The sequence below is a fragment of the Mytilus californianus genome, unplaced genomic scaffold, assembly GCF_021869535.1.
Source record: "Mytilus californianus isolate M0D057914Y unplaced genomic scaffold, xbMytCali1.0.p SCAF_4, whole genome shotgun sequence".
In the NCBI taxonomy this organism is placed as follows: Eukaryota; Metazoa; Mollusca; class Bivalvia; order Mytilida; family Mytilidae; genus Mytilus; species Mytilus californianus.
In genome coordinates this window covers 99,998,918-100,020,159 of record NW_026262690.1, presented here as the reverse complement: position 1 = coordinate 100,020,159, position 21,242 = coordinate 99,998,918, and the positions used below count along the sequence as shown (strand labels likewise).

At 32.6% G+C, this 21,242-nt stretch overlaps 1 protein-coding gene and 1 long non-coding RNA gene across 3 annotated transcripts in view; one reads left to right on the top strand and one right to left on the bottom strand.

The window, feature by feature from the left end:
- The window catches only part of LOC127698938 (golgin subfamily A member 5-like), a 324,899-nt gene that overhangs the window by 52,312 nt on the left and 251,345 nt on the right, over positions 1-21,242 (top strand). For both annotated transcript variants that reach the window (XM_052202700.1, XM_052202699.1), the window contains exon 3: positions 9,863-10,105. In XM_052202700.1, coding sequence (XP_052058660.1) covers positions 9,863-10,105 — 243 coding nt within the window. The remainder of the gene's footprint in view (positions 1-9,862; positions 10,106-21,242) is intronic.
- LOC127699025 (uncharacterized) overlaps positions 1-21,242 on the bottom strand; it is an 87,135-nt gene that overhangs the window by 31,550 nt on the left and 34,343 nt on the right. The gene's annotated exons all lie outside the window — the stretch shown is intronic.

Genomic DNA, 21,242 nt, shown 5'->3' with positions numbered 1-21,242 from the left:
TTCCCTTCTCTAACTTTATGCTTATTACCACAAAATACAGATCCAGTTTGATTTTTGGGGGTGTCACTTTTATTGACTTATGCACAATTGTTATTACCACAAAATTCAGATAAAGTACAAATTTGGGTAGCGTCACTTTTACCGTTCTTCATTTATGTCCCTGTATAACTTTATATGATAGACAAGCGGGGGCATCATTTGTGTCCCATGGACACATTCCCCATTTATTTTTTATTTAAGGGGACAACCGTGTGACTATCAAAGAACATAGAAGTCTGAGTGAAAAAGTGCATTTTTACCTGTGATTTCCTTCTTGAGATGTTTTTAACAAAATATAGAAATATTAATATTGAACATTTGACTGAATTATCTCTTATACAGTTTTTAACCGGATTTTCGAAATAAAAATCGGTTATTGATTTAGGGATGTAAGGGAGGCAGGCTGGCAGGCGGACGAGCGGGAGGGCGGCTGCCAAACAGTGTTGGTTCATTAACATGAAAACCCTTTGACAAATTTTTTTCAAATTTAGATATGTTGTTTCCTGTGACTAAATGAAGGTCAAGTTCAATTTTCACGATTTTAGCTTTTCTCGTTGTTGAGTTATAGCCCTTTCCCAAGAATTAAATTTTTGATGAAATACTTAATAATTACTAGATTTCTGTTCAAAGAAAAATAACTCATTTTTTTAAAGATTTTTAAAAGACATGGTATTAATGATCAATGACATTTTGGATTTTTAACCGGATTTTAGAAGGAAATATCGGTTATTAAAATGGTGATGTACGGCGGGCCGCTGGGCGGGCCTACGGGTGGCTGCCAAACAGTGTCAGCACAATAACATGAAAGCTTTAACAAATTTTTTTCTAATTTAAATATGTTGTTTCCTGGGACTTAATGAAGGTCTAGTTCAATTTTCAAGATATTAGTATATCTCCTTTGTGAGTTATCGCCATTTTTAATATCAAAAAGTGGAATTTTTAAATATTTTACTCTTGTTATCTTTTTTATGACTAAGCATAATGTCTTATCTCACAATAAAAATTGGAGTGACAGATTTATTTGAAAATTATCTATTTCCTAAGTGGTAATGATTATAAGCTATATTAATAGACATTTTGAAGTTAATTACATTATTAATTATTAATTAGATCTGGGTTATATCTTAGCATATAATATCATTGGAGTGACAGATTTATTTGAAAATTTTCTGTTTCCTGATAAGATCTGTAGGACTGTATATATAAAGTTTGAAATTTACTAGTAGGACTGTATAAATGAAATTTGAAATTTACTGTTCATTATTAGACATTTTGTAGATAATTAAGTCTCCCTAAACCATATATATTCTTACCCCCACCCGCTTTCAATTTGAGAATGTGCTTTTATCTTGTAAACGGTTGAGATCCCCAACCCTAAACCATATATATATTCTTGTATGGGACAATAAAACAAATCAAATGAAATATTTGGGGAGTCCCCGGGTTCACCCCCACCCCCCTACTTTTTGAAAACTTGTAAACGGTCAAAATCCCAACCCTGAAACCATATATATTCTTGTATGCGACAACAAAACAAATCAAATGAAATAAAAGGCGAGCCCCCTGGGGTCACCCCCACCCCCTCCTGTTTGAGAACTTGTAAATGGTTGAGATCCCCACCCCTAAACCATATATATTCTTGTACGGGACAATAAAAGAAATCAAATGAAATATAGGGGAAGTCCATGGGGGTCACCCCCACCCCCCTTCTTTTTGAAAACTTGTAAAGGGTCGAGATCCCCACCCCTAAACCATATAATCATTTTATGGTACATAAAAACATTTTTGTCAGGAAATTATTCTTATCAAGAGTAATATGAAACTGTAAATTTGCATGGGGTTGTCTGTAAATTATGTAAGTTTTTGATTACAGGCAGTTGTGGTCAGTATGGTCAGCTCACGATCAGGGTCAAGATTAATTACCAGTATGATTGTTTAATGATATCTAATTGACCAATGAGGATAAGGTACATGTGATCTCTTGACATTAGCCAGCATTCTTGCAATTGCACTGAATGCTAGCGGACACCATTTTTGTTTTCTCAAGAAAAGTGAAGATTTTAAATTTCCCACCCACCTACTCCCTTGATTCTTTAACAGATATATATTTATATGTATTATTTTTTAAATTAAAAATTTTGAATGATTTCAATCTTTGATTGTACAATATTTGTTTGTTTATACATTTTGTAATTTGTTTATTGAGGGTGGCGGTATTTATTCCCCACCTTTGCAAATTATTGTCATTTATTCAGTTTTGGTTTGTTACATAATTGTTCATAACAGTCAGTTGTGTTTTTATGGTTTCTGAATAAATTAACCTTTATCGCAAATCTTGTGTTAGATATTTTGCAAATGAACTCAAATCCTTGGAGTATTTCCTTCTCACGTCATCAGTTAAAAAGAAAAATTTGGCTGACAAAAATATTCTTGTATGAGACAATAAAACAAATCAAATGAAATTTAGGGGAAGTCCCCTGGGGTAACCCCCACCCCCTTCTTTTTGAAAACTTGTAAACGGTCAAGATCTCCACCCCGAAACCATATATATTCTTGTATGGGACAATAAAACAAATCAAATGAAATAAAAGGCGAGTCCCCTGGGGTCACCCCTACCCCCCTCCTGTTTAAGAACTTGTAAACGGTCGAGATCCCCACCCATAAACCATATATATTCTTGTATGAGACAAAAAACAAATCACATGAAATAAAGGGCGAGTCCTCTGGGGATCACACACTCACCCACCCCCCTTATGAGAACTTGTAAACGATCGAGATCCCCACCCCTAAACCATATATATTCCTGTTTGTCATTTCAAGAAGATTTGAATGACATACAGGGTCAATCCATAGGCGTCACTTATGCATATCACAAACCAAATTGTACTGGACTTTGCCCAATGTCAGGCGACCATGGGAATGACGAATTATGGGAGCTTTGTTTGGGAGACTTCGTAACAGCATCCTGTTACAATTATTTCTTGTTACTGATAAGTTTTGTAGATTTTGAAAAGACATTGTATTAATGATAAATAAAATTTTGGATTTTTTTCTTCTTTTCTTTGGTAAATTGTTTGAAGAATTTTGTGGCAAGTTTGTTTGTTATTCTGTAAAAACTAATTTTCTGAATGCTATATATATTTTTTTTATGAAGTGAACTACTTTAAAAACTAAGCTTGTATTGTCTATTAATAAACATATATTTAGATTTCTGATTTTGGGCCCAGTTTTCAAGTTGGTCCAAATCAGGGTCCAAAATTAAACTGTGTTTGATTTCAACATAAAATGAATATATATATGGTTCTTTGAAATGCTTAATCTAAACCTGTATTTCTTTTCATTATTAATAAGATAATACCACATTGAGGTCCAAAGAGTCCTAAATTAAACTTGTGTTTAATTTCATCAAAAATTGAATTCTTTGGTTCTTTGATATGCTGATTCTAACAATGTTTGAGTGTTAAATCATATCTAATTTTAGAGAACTTAGTCATATCTGGTTGTTGTTATTAAGGTCTTTCCACTCCGTTAGGAAAGACCTTATTGTTTTTCTAATGTTTTTTTTTTTTCTTTTTTTTCTTTTTTTTCTTCCAACATTTTTTTTGGGAATGCCCTCCCCCCGTTTCTGTTAAAGTTATCAAGACCAAATATGGACCATCGATAGACATCATCATGAAGTATTACCACATGACCCTGTTAAGGATTTCATCATCCCCTGTAGAAGTTATCCCCCTTTTATTGGATTTTTTCAACATGGCCCTCCTTCGTTGTTTTTTAAGATATCATGACCTTATTTTGACAATAGGTTGATCTCATCATGATTTACTACCATATGAGGCTGCATAGGATTTCATCATCCCCTATGCGAGTTATATCCCCTTGAAGCGATTTCTTTCCTTTGCGTTTTTCTCAAAAAGTATTAGGGATAGAATCAATTTGAAAATGGCAACATATACAGGAACAGATGGCAATGTTAATGAACATATAAAATAATTTTGTTATTGACCCTTATAAGGAGTTATTTCTCTTAAAAAAATATACACAATTTTTGAAAAATTGTATTTCGAGAACCGTAAGTTGTAGAGACTTGGGACCTACACCAATAATCTTAAGTTCATGTGACCTTCAATTTGCACCCAAGGTCAAAGGTCACAGAGTGCAAAAAAAATTTACGCTGCAATTTCAAGCTTGCATATTAAGAAAACGATAAGAGTTTGCTGCATACATACTGTGTATAAAATGTTCCTCTCGACGAGCTCTACATTTTATACATTAAGCTCAAAAATGTCCGACCGTCTGTTCAATAGTTACATTAACATAATTCTTAAAACTATAGTAACATATGTATATCTTTTAAAAGGTAACAGATATCAACCTACTATAAACTGCAAAGATGATCAGTAATTCAAGGCCTTCAATTTGAGGTCAATGTCAGATCATGATGAAATTTAACCTTGACCTTCAGAGTGTACTATGACCTTGACCTTGTGACATTTGATAGGTCAAGTGGTCCTGAGTTGAATGGTGGTAGTCCCATGTCTCTACGACTTCCGGTTCTCAAGTTTAATATTGCATCATATATTTGATAATTCATTGTGACCTTGATGAACTTTGCAATTGTCCAATTTTTTTTCTAAAATGTTGTCCTTTTACTGTGATCATTTTTCTTTTAACAAATTTGAGATACATGTTGTCGTTTAAGAGATAATGCACTTTGAAATTTTGCAAGCGGAGGCATGTATTTCTAAATCTACAACAGATAACCACCTGAAATTATAACAAATTGAAGAGTTTAACATGGTTATATGTTTGACCAAATACCAAAAACATTCAATGAAAAAAAAAACCCAAAAAATCAATTTGAAATTTTCATGTTTTGCATTGACTTTGTAAGTTTCATAAGTTCTATTTATATAATTGATATTGCATCATTTTTGGCACTTTGCCAAATGGGGTCATTTGATATATCAAATTGAAGGTCTTAACGAGCTCTACTCAAATATGAAAATGTAAAACCCCCTTTTCATCCCAGGGGGAAGGGTGGGGTCATTTAGTGCAAAAAATTAAAACTTCTCAGATGGTTAGGTTGTCGCATATTTATATTATTGATTATAATTTGAAAAATTGCATCATCTCTTATTTTAGAGAACTATTTATCCAGTTTGAGTTATTTCCCTTTTGCACAGAAAATATTATGGATAAAATTAAACTGTGTTTCATTTCAACATAGATTAAATATATATAGGGTTCTTTCCAATGCTGAATCTAAACCTGTATTTAAATATTAGATTTTTGGGCCCAGTTTTCAAGTTGGTCCAAATCAGGGTCCAAAATTAAACTTTGTTTAATTCAACAAAAATTGAATTTATGGGGTTCTTTGAAATGCTGAATCTAACCATGTATTGAGAGATTTTGGATAGTGGGCTCCTTTATCAAATTGGTCCACATTGAGGTCCAAAGGGTCTTAAATTAAACTTTTGTCTAATTTCATCAAAAATTGAATTCTTGGCGTTCTTTGATATGCTGATTCTAATATGTTCTTTGATTTTGGATATTGGACCATAATAGGTAAATGTAAAATTTCAAATATTTCAGTTCTTTGACCACATTCATTTTGTGTCACAAACCTATGCTGTGTCAAATATTCAATCACAATCCAAATTCGGAGCTGTTATAAGCTTAAATGTAGTGTCCATACTTGCTTAACAGTTCGGGTTCGACCTCTGCAGGAAAATCCGGTTTGCTGTCACTCTGACAGCCTCTTGTTGGATTTTGGGCTTTGTTTTTAAATTTATCCACATTGAGGTCCGAAGGGTCCAAAATTAAACTTTGTTTGATTTCATTAAAAATTGAATTATGGGGGTTCTTTGATATGCTGAGAGTTTTGGTCCCAACAGGAATGTGGGGCAAAAAAAGGGCCCAAATAAGCATTTTTATATGACCGCAAAAAAATTTTGCGGTCGTATATTGGTATGACGTTGGCGTCGTCATCGTCGTCTGAAGACACATTGGTTTTCGCACTCTAACTTTAGTTTAAGTGAATAGATCTCTATGAAATTTTACCATAAGGTTCAATACCACAAAAGGAAGATTGGGATTGATTTTGGGGGTTATGGTACCAACAGTTAAGGAAAAAGGGGCCAAAAATAAGCATTTTTGTAACTTCCAGACATAACTTGTGTGTTAGTGTATGGATCTCTAGACATTGTACCACAAGGTTCCATATCACAAAGGGAATGCTGGGATTGATTTTGGGGGTAATTGCCTCAAAATTTTAGGAATTAGGGGCCAAAAAAGGGGCAAAAAACAAGTATTTTTCTAGTTTCATGACAATAACTTGTGTGTAAGTGTATGGATCTTTCTGAAATTGTACTACAAGGTTCCATATCACAAAGGGAAAGCTGGAATTGAGTTTGGGGGTAAGTGCCCAAAACGTTTAGGAATAAGGGGCCAAAAAGGGGCCAAAAATAAGCATTTTTCTAGTTTCTAGACAATAACTTGTGTTCAAGTGTATGGATCTCTCTGAAATTGTACTGCAAGGTACCATACCAAAGAGGGAAGGCTAGGATTGATTATGGGGGTAATTGCCTCAAAATTTTAGGAATTAGGGGCAAAAAAGGGCAAAAAAGAAGCATTTTTCTAGTTTCAGGACAATAACTTGTGTGTAAGTGTATGGATCTTTATGAAATTGTACTACAAGGTTCCTCACAAAGGGAAAGCTGGGTTTGAGTTTGGGGGTAATTGCCTTAAACGTTTAGGAATTTGGGGCTAAAAAGGGGCAAAAAAACAAGCATTTTTCTAGTTTCCAGACAATAACTTGTGTTCAAGTATATGGATCTCTCTGAAATTGTACTGCAGGGTACCATACCACAAAAGGAAGGCTGGGATTGAGTTTGGGGGTGCTGAATCATAAGGGGGTACATAAAATTTGGGGGGGGGATTTTTTTTTCCTCTTTTTTTCTTTAAAATTTTCCATTTTAAATTGGTTATTTCTGATTTATATATAAAAGCAAATAATAATGATATGGTTTGAATAGGTAAAGTAAATTTTTTTTTAAGTTCTTAGACCACATTCATTCTGTGTCAGAAACCTATGCTGTGTCAAATATTTAATCACAATCCAAATTCAGAGCTGTATCAAGCTTGAATGTTGTTCTCATACTTTCCCCAACTGTTCAGGGTTCGACCTCTGCGGTCGTATCAAGCTGCGCCCAGCGGAGCATTTTATTCTAGTTTTCAGACAATAACTTGTGGAATTGTGTATGGATCTCTCTGAAATTATACCATAAGTTTCCATACCACAAAGGGATGGTAAGAATTGGCTTTGGGGGGTTATGGATCAAACCGTTAAGGAATAAGGGGCAAAAAAGGGGGGGAAAACAAGGGTTTCCAGGTTAATGGGCAATTACTTAAGTACAAAACTTAATTTAAAAGCAGTGTAAGGTTGGTAATTCAAACTCATTTGAATATCTCACCTACACTGCTTTTAAATTATGTATATTGGAAATTTGCCAATAACTTTATTAGTCCCCTACCAACGAAGTCGAAGGGGACTTTAGGTTTACACTCTGTCCCTCTGTCTGTCAGTCCGTCTGTCCATCCGTCAGTCCATCAACTCAGCTTTCCACACTTTTTTTCTTCGTTCTTGAAGATATTGATTTGATATTTGGTATATAGTTTTATCATGACAAGTTATAGATCAAGTTCGAATTTTGTTCCGGTCTGATGATTTAGTCCAGAGTTATGGTCCATAAAAAAAATCCATAACTAATGTTAGAGTACTATGTTAAACCATATATCTGTACAAAGGGAGATAACTCATTTTTTTAAAAGACATTCTTTGGTAAATTGATTGAGGAATTTTGTGACAGGTTTATATGTTATTTTGTATAAACTAGTTTTCTGAATGCTACATGTATATATATATATATTTTTTTTTATTAAGTCAAATCCTTTAATTAGATAATAATCTATTTATATTAAGGTATATATTTCATTACATTACATTGTGTAGATAAAAGTTGTTGACATTTTATAGATAAGTTACAAATCTATATTAGTTTGTGAAAAATGAAAGAAAAAATATTTGGAACTATTAATTATATTTGATTGTAATTTGAAAATAGATATACATTGTATTACATCATATCTAATTTTAGAGAACTATTAATGATCATATCTAATGTTAAAGTGTTATAGGTTTTTCACACTTTTTTTCATCATGCTTGAAGATATTGATTGACAATTGGTATATAGTTTTATCATGACAAGTTACAGGTCAAGTTCAAATTTTTGTTTCGGTCTGATAATTTTGTGCAGAGTTATGTTCCTTGGACTTGAAAAAATTCACTCATATATTCAGTTTTCCACACTGTTTTTAGTCATGCTTGAAGATATTGACTTGATATTTTCTTTTTGTTTACACCATGACAAGTTATAGAACAAGTTAGCATTTTGTTCCAGTATAATGAATTTTTAACCGGTAGGGGATTATGCATTGCCATGCAATACTCTCAGAATGCTTGTTGTTAATAAATTCCATTGGAAATTTGCCAATAACTTTAGTATAATAAACTTCAAAAATTGGAAATTTGCCAATATAAAATGTTGCTGATGAAGGTTTTTGTTTATTTTTAGCCATGACTATGATGTCATTTTCTATTTTAATAGCCTTATGATGTATTTAAATGGACTTTTATGGTTGCAAATTTATTGGGGTTGTAATTCAAACTCATTTGAATATCTCAGCTACACTGGTTTTAAATTATATGGAAATTTGCCAATAACTTTAGTATTAATAAATTCCATTGGAAATTTGCCAATAACTTTAGTATAATAAACTCCATTGGAAATTTGCCAATATAAAATGTTGCTGATGAAGGTTTTTTGTTTATTTTAAGCCATGACTATGATGTCATTTTCTATTTTAATACCTTTATGATGTATTCAAATGGGATTTTATGGTTACAAAGGAATTTTATTTTTAGATGTTATTGTAAAATGTTGCTGATTAAGGTTTTTTGTTTATTTTTAGCCATGACTATGATGTCATTTTCTATTTTAATACCTTTATGATGTATTTAAATGGGCTGTTATGGTTGCAAAGGAATTTTATTCTTAGATATTACTATAAAATGTTGCTGATTAAGGTTTTTTAATTTTAGCCATGACTATGATGTCATTTTCTATTTTAATACTTTTATGATGTATTTAAATGGGCTTTTATGGTTGCAAAGTCCATTGGAAATTTGAAATGAGATTATGACCAGTTCTTGAGGGCAAGTGAAGGTAAGTTAATTTTTTAATACACTGGTTCTTAATGAGTTTATTTTAATTGGTATATTTTGCCACAATATATATAAAGGTGTTGATATAAATATTTTTTTAAAGTATATTTGTTACAAGTGTGGAATTTAGATTTTGGATATTGGACCATAATAGGTAAATTAAAAACTTTTAAGTTCTTAGACCACATTCATTCTGTGTCAGAAACCTATGCTGTGTCAAATATTTAATCACAATCCAAATTCAGAGCTGTATCAAGCTTGAATGTTGTGTCCATACTTGCCCCAACTGTTCAGGGTTCGACCTCTGCGGTCGTATCAAGCTGCGCCTAGCGGAGCATTTTATTATATATATGAATACGTAGAAATGTTGAGCCTGCAACTGCTATACATGTTCATGAGTAGTCTTTAAATGGTTAACATGTTTAATGAAGCCAGTTGCTTGTTAGCTAATTGACCTTCATTATTAACTTCTTGTTCTAACATTTGCATACGATTCACTAAAGGTAGCCATTTTATTAACTGTTTTGTTATTTTAGGAAGTGAAAGAGGAAGTCCTTCAGAAACAGATGTAAATGTAGATGTTGCTACTTTAGCTGAAGCTATGTTGGATCAAAGTCCTAGCAACAGTGTTCATAGTAGCCAAGACCAGGAGTCAACTGGAGAAACACAACAGACTTTGTCATCCCTAGAGCTTGAGAACAAACTTCTGAAAAATGAAGTACAGTCACTAAATCAGGAAATGTCTTCAGTAGTAAATCGTGCTAAAGAGGCTGAAATGGGTAACTGATATGATTCATGTTGAATATCTATAGTTAAATGCAAAAAAAATAAATAAAAATGAAATGCAAAAGATTAGAATTTATAGTAATCAAGAAAGGTCTTTTAAAGGAGCATTAGCTACAATTTCGACAGTAAAGCTACAAAATATATACAGTCGAACCTCGTTGTGATGAAGTCAAAGGGACCGGACTAAAGTATTCGACTTATCCGAGGTTCGACTCATCCGAGGTCGAGTGTGTCGTCATATATTTAAAATGCATGAAATACGGTATATGATTTGTGTAAACTAGATACTTTGAACAGTGTGCCTTTTTTTCGATATGACACTTTATGATTGTGTATTCAATCTCCATATTTTTTTATCCTTCATAATAATTAAAAACACAAGTACAGATACAAATCATGCACAAATAAAATCAATAGTCTACTCAAATATTTACAAAGTTCACTATAAATTATGAAATCACTCGCGGAACGAAATAAGTTCTGAACGGTCTCTGATGAGGTCGTCTGCTTTAATTGTCTTAATCCTTTTATTATTAATTGTAATGAATGACTTTTAACTGAAGTTTTAAACAATTACTGGAACTGAATATGGGATACATGTAATAATTAGTTATTATAAGTGGATAATTAGGGCCTACATGGAGGATGCTGGAGCCCTTTAGTTTTCACTCTGTCTGTCTCAGAAACTCCAAAAGTAAAGGTACATGTAGGAGGCCAAAGAAATTTTGCACAGTTGTTGTGCATAATTTTTAGATGTGAATATTATATTATGGTGAAATTTGGCTCATTAATTTTTAAACATCTTTTTTGTAAAAAAATCATAAATTTTGAGAAAATGTCTTTTGTAAACACAAAAATTCCAGAAGTATATGTAGGAGGCCAATGACATTCGCACAGTTGTTGTGTATATTATATTTTGGTGAAATTTGGCTCATTAATTTTGGAAAAAAAATCGTTTTTGTTAAAAAAATCATAAATGTCTTTTGTAAACACAAAAACTTCATAAGTATAGGTAGGAGGCCAATGAAATTTTGCACATTTGTTGTACATAATATATAGATGTGCATATTTTATTTTGGTGATATTCAGCTCTTCAATTTTGGAAAACTTTGGGGGTTTTTTCAATATCAAATTTTGAGAAATGTCTTCTTATAATTGGATTTTAACAAAATCTGATTTATTAAAAATTTCAAAGTGATTGACAAATTAAAAAAGAAATGGTAAAAAGTTACTTTTTGTTAAAAATCACATTTTGAGAAGTATCTTCCTGTAGAAGCATGTCATAAAAAAAAGATATATTATATAGGCATAATTTGCATTCCAAATATAACTTGGAATTATTTTTAATTATGGAATTTGCATAATTCCTTGTGCTTGAAATTTTTAATAAATTCCATGTTTATTCTGTATTTTAATGTTCTGTGCAGCTCACAACACTTTCTATTACAAAGAAGATAGCCCATTTTCAATAGGATGTACTGTGCGGCGCACAACACTATCTATACAAAATACATTGTGTTGCACCTCTCAAAACATTATAATACAGAATAAACATGGAATTTATTAAAAATTTCAAGCAGAAGAAATTATGAAAATAACATAATTAAAAATAATTCCAAGTTGAAATAATAGCCTGTTATATGTTTCTTGAAGTCAAAAGTGCGTTAAAAACTTTTGTTTTTAAATATAAATTCTGTGAATCATATTTTTTGCTAGTATTTTAATGAAAAAGGTATTATTTGCTATTACGAAATGATTCACTGTGTCAAAATTATTGGTTGCCCAGCATTTACGAAAATGCCTTCCAAAATACATATCATAGTGCTTGGATTTTAACAAAACATATACTAGTCTTAGAACACATCCTGAATTAATTGCTGGTGCCAAATTTATTAAAATTGACAACCTATGATTAGGAACATTTGCTTTGTATGCATCAGTCTCTTTGCCTCACATAAAAATGTGTAAGCGGGGCCCTTGCTGGCATGTCAGTTCTCTAGTTTGGTTAAATTTTGTCGAGAGCTTGACTGAGTGACAGCTTGTATCTGAACTGTGTGATGCCCCTGACAGCACAATGGATGAATACTCTGAAGGACAATGACAGGCTGGGTCACTGACTGAGTTGTGTGCCTGGAACTCTGAAAAAGGTACTAGGGTGTAAACTAACACTTGAGACTCTAGTAGTAGATATGAATAATTCAATAATTCAGCATGGAATACTTTTATTATGGATAGACTGGTTAATGTAAAATTCCTGAGTCCAATCTGATTCATCAAAATTATCAACAAGTATTTATACAAAATTAAATTGACATGAATAAATTTAACAAAAAACCATTAAATTGAGTGATATTGTTCACTGTCAAAGATTATACTGTTTTTATACGCCCGTCAAATTTTTGACGGGACGTATTATGGTATACAAATGTCCGGCGTCCGGCCGTCTGTCTGTCGGTCTGTCTGTCCGTCTGTCTGTCTGTCCGTCTGTCTGTCCGGCGTAAACATGTCGCACCGTAACTTGAGAATGACTTATCCAAATTTCATGAAACTTAACATAGTTGTTTCTTATGATGGTCAAACGATCTGTATACTTTTTGGTGAAAATAAGATTAAAACTTTTTGAGTTGCGGGACTTAGTAACTAAAACAGGTGTGTGTTTTTTTTCACATGTCGCGCCGTATCTCAAAAACAATTTATGATTATTGCTTAAAACTTTACACACTTCTTAGTTATATTAATCTTGTGATCTGTATACTTTTTGGTGATGATTCAAAATTTTATTTTAGAGATATTGAGTATTTTGTTAAAAAAGGGGGAGGGGTTTTTCACATGTCGCGCCATATCTCAAAAACATTTTATGATTATTGCTTAAAACTTTACACACTTCTTAGTTATATTAACCTTAAGATCTGTATACTTTTTGGTGATGATTCAAAATTTTATTTTTGAGTTTTTGTAAAAAAAGGGGGAGGGGTTTTTCACATGTCGCGCCGTATCTCAAAAACGATTTATGATTATTGCTTAAAATTTTACACACTTCTTAGTTATATTAATCTAAAGATCTGTATTCTTTTTGGTTTTGATTCAAAATTTTATTTTTGAGATATTGATTTTTGTTGTTGTTAAAATGGGGTTTTCACATGTCGCGCCGTATCTCAAAAACGATTAATGATTATTGCTTAAAATTTTACACACTTCTTAGTTATATTAATCTAAAGATCTGTATACTTTTTGGTTTTGATTCAAAATTTTATTCTAGAGATATTGAGTTTTTTGTAAAATAAAAGGGGGTTTTCGCATGTCACGCTGTATGTCAGAAACTATTTATGCTTATTGCATAAAAATTCACACACAAGACGATGGGCATATCATGTGCTCTTGGCGCAGCTGTTTATTTAACCAAGCTGGACGAAGTCCAAAACCAACTTCTAGCATGGTGATGTCGGCATATAGGACTGCGGATGGACAGGCTGGAAAAGTTGATACCTTATTTGTGTAATCAGCTCCTCCTACAGTTTTCAACCCAGATCCCCGAAACTTCACAAAAAGATTGCACATATGTTGAAGTTTTGCACCTGCTATTATGGAATTGTTTGAAGAATTATATTTTTTATTTTTGCAGACTTGGGAACTTAGTAATTTTTCAGCCAAATTTTTTAAAAAGGGTACATGTTTTGTGTAATCAACTCCTCCTACAGATTTCAGCCCTGATCCCTGAAACTTCACAAGAAGATTGCATGTATGTTGAAGTTGTGCACCTGCTATTATGGAAATGTTTGAGAATTTTTTTACATTTCATATTTCTAATATTTTAATGTTTGGTATAGAGCATTCTCCATTGTTTCAGAAACATTCTGCTCATTTGAGTCTTTGATCTAATCAACTTGGAAGAATAGATTTAAATTGATAATCTGATGATGATAATTAAAACATATTGTTATTAGAAAGATAAATTGTCACTAATTACATGAAGGTGACAGATTAAATTGTTTATTCCGGATTGTCCCACTTTTTGGAAATTTTGGAGTTCTGATTGTCCGACATTATTTTATTTTGTTCTAAAATAAACAATGTAATTGTTGTTTTTTTTGCAACATCAAATTAAAATTAATTGTTGCATGAGAATACTAGAAGATGATATCAATTTAAAAATGTGAATATGAATCATTGAATACCAAATATCAACTTTGAAGTCTTTTGTCTGACCCGGCCAGGGAAGAATTGTTTTTTTATATTGTTAAAGTCATATGAAACTTCAAATTTGAAAAAAAGTTGAATATGTTTAATATACTTGAATGGCTTTACTATAAAAGTTTTACTATAAAACAAGTGTACGTGAACTTTTTTGTAAAAGAAAATCCTTTATATCATCAAAATCTTCATAAATGTACAGCAATTGAATAATTGTCTTCCCATACACTAATTTGCCAATATTTTCCTGTATGCAGTGACCTTAACATCGAGATCTCTCGTTAGAACTTCAGCCATCGCACAGCGCAAGTGTGACGGGGAAAACCGTGATGAAGAATGTAAACAAAGGTGCACTGGTAGGTAAATAGTGATTCTGAAAGAACAAATTCAATACAACAAATCATTTAACAACTGTTCAGGTAAAGTTCAATTAACAAATGAGAACGCATGGAAAATATTAAAAAAAATATCAATTATTTGTCACGAGCTCAACATGCTCTGTGTTGATAGTTTATCAATGTCACGATCCGGTAAGTTTGGGCAACAAACTCGAAAGTTGATAAGCTTGCAATCAACAATTGCTGAATGAAATATTATTTGTCGATAATATGATATAGATTCGTAATGAATATAAAAAACATGCATATAGGACTTAGTTTAGTATATATGCATGCATTGGTTCAATAATTTGGATAACATCAAAATTACAAGAAGCTCGTTTCATATGAATTTAATGTTAAGACTAGATATCTATAAAATTAACATAGCTGCTTATCATTTGAATTTATGTTCTTGATTTTCTTATGAATATTTTTTAAACCTTTTCCCATTTTTAACCGGATTTTCAAAGGAAATATCGGTTATTGATTTGATGATGTACGGCGGGCGGGCGTGAGACAGGTGGGCAGGCGACTGCCAAACAGTGTCCGTTCAATAACATGAAAACGTTTTGATGAAATTTTTTCAAATTTAGATATGTTGTTTCCTGTGACTAAATTAAGGTCAAGTTCATGATTTTAGCTTTTCTCCTTGTTGAGTAATGGCCCTTTTTAATATCCAAAAGTGGTATTTATAATGTGATTGAGTTATTTCTCTTTGTACAGAGATGGATAATTATATATATAAAGTTAGTACACTAAGTGTTTTTAAATAATTTTCTCCTGTTATCAGATTATGACAAAGCATATGGTAAATGTCTTATATCACAATTATAATTAGAGTGACAGATTTATTTGAAAATTCTCTGTTTCCTAAGTGCTGATGATTATAAGCTATATAGGACTGTATAAATATAGTAAGAAATTTACTGGTAATTTTTAGACATTTTGTAGATAATTAAGTCTCCCTAAACCATATATACTCTTAGCCCCCCCCCCCCCCCCTTTTCAATTCGAGAATGTGCTTTTATCTTGTAAACGGTCAAGATCCCCGGCCCTAATCCATATATATTCTTGTATGGGGCAATAAAACAAATCAAATGAAATAAAAGGCGAGTCCCCTGGAGTCACCCCCACCCCCTCCAGTTTGAGAACTTGTAAATGGTTGAGATCCCCACCCCTAAACCATATATATTCTTGTATAGGACAATAAAACAAATCAAATGAAATATAGGGGAAGTCCACACTGGGTAACCCCCACCCCCCTTCTTTTTGAAAACTTGTAAACGGTCAAGATCCCCATCCCGAAACCATATATATTCTTGTATGGGACAATAAAACAAATCAAATGAAATATACGGGAAGTCCACGGGGGTAACCCCAACCCCCCTTCCTTTTAAAGACTTGAAACGGTTGAGATCCCCATCCCTAAACCATATATATTCTTGTATGGGACAATAAAACAAATCAAATGAAATAAAAGCAGAGTCCCCTGGGGTCAACCCCACTCCCTCCTGTTTAAGAACTTGTAAACAGTACAGATCCCCACCCCTAAACCATATATATTCCTGTTCGTCATTTCAAGAAGATTTGAATGACATACAGGGTCAATCCATAGGCGTCACTTATGCATATCACAAACCAAATTGTACTGGACTTTGCCCAATGTCAGGCGACCATGGGAATGACGAATTATGGGAGCTTTGTTTGGGAGACTTCGTAATAGCATCCTGTTACAATTATTTCTTGTTACTGATAAGTTTTGTAGATTTTGAAAAGACATTGTATTAAATATAAATAAAATTTTGGATTTTTTTCTTCTTTTCTTTGGTAAATTGTTTGAAGAATTTTGTGGCAAGTTTGTTTGTTATTCTGTAAAAATTAATTTTCTGAATGCTATATATATTTTTTTGATGAAGTGAACTCCTTTAAAAACTAAGTTTATATTGTCTATTAATAAACATATACTGTAAATTCAGAAATTAATGCGAGGTTTTTATTAATGCGAATAATGCGACTGAAAGAGTATCGCATTAATAAGAACTCGCATTCTTATATCTGATACATATAACTGTATGTACATTTTTCTGAAATCGCAATAATTAATCTCGCATTTTAGTCCTTTCTACACAATTCGCAATAATAAATGCACGCAATAATTTCTGAATTTACAGTATTTAGATTTCTGATTTTGGGCCCAGTTTTCAAGTTGGTCCAAATCGGGGTCCAAAATTAAACTGTGTTTGATTTCAACATAAATTGAATATATATAGGGTTCTTTGAAATGCTTAATCTAAACCTGTATTTCTTTTTATTATTAATAAGATAATACCACATTGAGGTCCAAAGGATCCTAAATTAAACTTGTGTTTAATTTCATCAAAAATTGAATTCTTTGGTTCTTTGATATGCTGATTCTAACAATGTTTGAGTGTTAAATCATATCTAATTTTAGAGAACTTAGTCATATCTGGTTGTTGTTATTATATTATTGATTATAATTTGAAAAATTGCATCATCTCTTATTTTAGAGAACTATTTATCCAGTTTGAGTTATTTCCCTTTGCACAGAAAATATTATGGATAAAATTAAACTGTGTTTCATTTCAACATAGATTAAATATATATAGGGTTCTTTCCAATGCTGAATCTAAACCTGTATTTAAATATTAGATTTTTGGGCCCAGTTTTCAAGTTGGTCCAAATCAGGGTCCAAAATTAAACTTTGTTTGATTCAACAAAAATTGAATTTATGGGGTTCTTTGAAATGCTGAATCTAACCATGTATTGAGAAATTTTGGATTGTGGGCTCCTTTATCAAATTGGTCCACATTGAGGTCCAAAGGGTCCTAAATTAAACTTTTGTCTGATTTTATCAAAAATTGATTTCTTGGGGTTCTTTGATATGCTGATTCTAATATGTACTTAGATTTTGGATGTTGGACCATAATAGGTAAATTTCCAATTTCAAATATCTCAGTTCTTTGACCACATTCATTTTGTGTCACAAACCTATACTGTGTCAAATATTCAATCACAATCCAAATTCAGAGCTGTGTTAAGCTTAAATGTAGTGTCCATACTTGCTCAACTGTTCAGGGTTCGACCTCTACAGGAAAATCCGGTTTGCTGTCACTCTGACAGCCTCTTGTTGTCAATTGAATTGAAAGTTTACTTGAACAATTTTATTATCAGACTTTTTATATTGAGTATGCTTTATTTCTTAGCTTTATGAAAATATTTATTATCAGCCTAAAACCTCCCAATTTAAGAATAAGTCTCCAAAATTTTACAACATGTGAAATAATTCTTATATCTATGTTTTTCTCCTTACACATCCTTACACATCTTTTATTTTGATTTATTGTCCATTATTTAAACTTCCCCATTGTCCCACAAACAACTTCCTGATTATCCCACATAATTTCGTTCCTTTTTATGGCCCCGCAAACAAAGTTTTTGGGCCAAAAATTTTACCCTTATCTGTCATTCTGTCTTTCCGTCATTCCGCAAAAAAAACAGTTATACAGACTTTATTTCTAAACACCTTCACATATTGAGCTGTGAGTCTACTATGATGAGTTACAGATCGAGTTTAAGTTTGGTTCCACTCCACTGATTTTTTCAGAAATTACGGGCTTTGGACTTTGAAAATTTCATGAAAATAGCAGTTTTACAGAGTTTTTGTCTCGCCTTGACGGAGTCAAAAAGCGAGACATAGGTATGCTGTTTCCGGCGGCGACGTCAACAATGTATTAGTTTGTGATTAGGTCTAGTTTATGGGGAGCCACTAGTGGTAGGTAAATGATATTTGGTATGCATTTGTATTAGCATTGGCACATCTCATTACCATGCAGATCATTTGGCCCTGTCCCCTCAGTCATGGTCTATTGACTTCTAAACTTTGCTTAGTTTACATGTATTAGTTTCTGATTAGGTCAGTTTATGGGGAACCACTAGTGGTAGGTCAATGATATTTGGTATGCAGTTGTATAAGCATTGGCATATCTCATTTCCATGGAGATTATTTGGCCCCGCCCCCTCAGTCATGGTTTATTGACTGAAACTTTTGCTTAGTTTTCATGTATTAGTTTGTGATTAGGTCAGTTTAAGGGGGACTGTAAGTGGTAGGCCAATGTTAATTGGTATGCAGTTGTATAAGCATTAGCACATCTTATTTCCATGGAGAATATTTGGCCCCGCCCCCTCAGTCATGGTCCATTGACTTTGAAACTTTTGCTTAGTTTACATATGTATTAGTTTGTGATTAGGTCCGTTTAAGATGAAACACTAATGTTGAGTCAATGATATTTTGTATGCAAATAATACATTTGCAAGTTTTATTTCCATGGATATTATATAACCCCACCCCCTCATTATGGTTCATTGACTTTGAAACTTTTACATAGTTTACAAGTTAATGTTTGTGTTTAGGTTTGTTTAAAGGGAACGACTTATGAAAAGTCAATGGTATTTGGTACGCAGTTGTATTAGCATTGGCACATCTCATTTCCATGGAGATTGTTTAGCCCTGTACCTTCAGTCATGGTTCATTGACTTTGAATATTTGCATAACTTACATGTTAAAGTATTGCTATTTTAATTTCAACATTTGCATTATCAAAATAACAAATAAGGGAGACATATCTCTGTGATAACAGTTTATTTTTCTAAATGCCTTCACATTTCGAACTGATTTTTAGTATGTGAGTCTACTATGATGAGTTACAGATCAAGTTTACAGTTGGTTCCCCTCCGCTTATTTTTGCGGAAATTACGGGCTTCTGACTTTGAAAATTTCATAAAACAGTTATATGGATTTAATTTCTAAATGCCTTCACATATTTAGCTGTTTTTTAGCTCACCTGGCCCATAGGGCCCAGTGAGCTTTTCTCATCACTTGGCGTCCGTCGTCCAGCATCCTGCGTCCGTCGTCAGTAAACTTTTACAAAAATCTTCTCCTCTGAAACTACTGGGCCAAATTTAAACAAACTTGGCCACAATCATCATTGGGGTATCTAGTTTAAAAAATGTGTCCGGTGACCCGGCCAACCAACCAAGATGGCCACCATGGCTAAAAATAGAACATAGGGGTAAAATGTAGATTTTGGCTTATATCTCTGAAACCAAAGCATTTAGAGCAAATCTGAGATAAAATTGTTTATCAGGTCAAGATCTATCTGCCCTGAAATTTTCAGATGAATCGGACAACCCGTTGTTGGGTTGCTGCCCCTGAATTGGTAATTTTAAGGAAATTTTGCCGTTTTTGGTTATTATCTTGAATGTTATTATAGATAGAGATAAACTGTAAACAGCAATAATGTTCAGCAAAGTAAGATCTACAAATAAGTCAACTTGACCAAAATGGTCAGTTGACCCCTTAAGGAGTTATTGCCCTTTATAGTCAATTTTTAACCATTTTTCGTAAATTTTTGTAATCTTTTACAAAAATCTTCTCCTCTGAAACTACTAAGACAAATTTAACCAATCTTGTCCACAATCATCATTAGGGTATTTTGTTTAAAAAATTTGTCCGATGACCCCGCCTGTGAACCAAGATGGCCGACATGGCTAAAAAATAGTACATAGGGTAAAATGTAGATTTTGGCTTATATCTCTGAAACCAAAGCATTTACAGCAAATCTGACAGGAATAAAGTTGTTCATCAGGTCAAGATCTATCTGCCCTTAAATTTTCAGACCAATCAAGCAACACGTTGTTGGGTTGCTGCCCCTGAATTGGTAATTTTAAGAAAATTTTGCAGCTTTTGGTTATTATTTTGAATATTATTATAGATAGAGATAAACTGTAAACAGCAATAATGTTCAGCAAAGTAAGATCTACAAATAAGTCAAACATGACCAAAATTGTCAATTGACCCCTTAAGGAATTATTGCCCTTTATAGTCAATTTTTTACAATTTTCATAAATTTTGTAAGTTTTTGTAAATTTTTACAAAATATTTTCCACTGTAACTACTGGGCCAAGTTCATTATAGATAGAGATAATTGTAAGCAGCAAGAATGTTCAGTAAAGTAAGATCTACAAACACATCACCATCACCAAAACACAATTTTGTCATGAATCCATCTGTGTCCTTTGTTTAATATGCACATAGACCAAGGTGAGCGACACAGGCTCTCTAGAGCCTCTAGTTAGTTTGTGAGTCGACTATGATGATTTACAGATAGAGTTTATGTTTGGTTGCTCCACTGATTTGTGCGGAAATTACGGGCTTTGGACTTTGAAAATTTCGTGAAAAGAACAGTTATACAGACTTTTTTCTAAACGCCTTCTCCTAAAAATGGCTTCAAGCTTTTTTTGCGAAGGGTGTCATTCGTGTTGTTCCTACACATCTAGTTTTACCTGTAATTATAAAAAGTGGGACAATAAGGAAGACACTGTATAAAAAATGTCACTCTGTGTCAAAACTGAGAATTTCAATTGCATATCGAAACATGTTAGTTTAAATTCCTGGATATGAAATGTAAAAAGATACGAAACTATGTAATAAAATAAATTATTTTTCAGTGAATTGAAGTCCGATATATCAAAAAAAAGT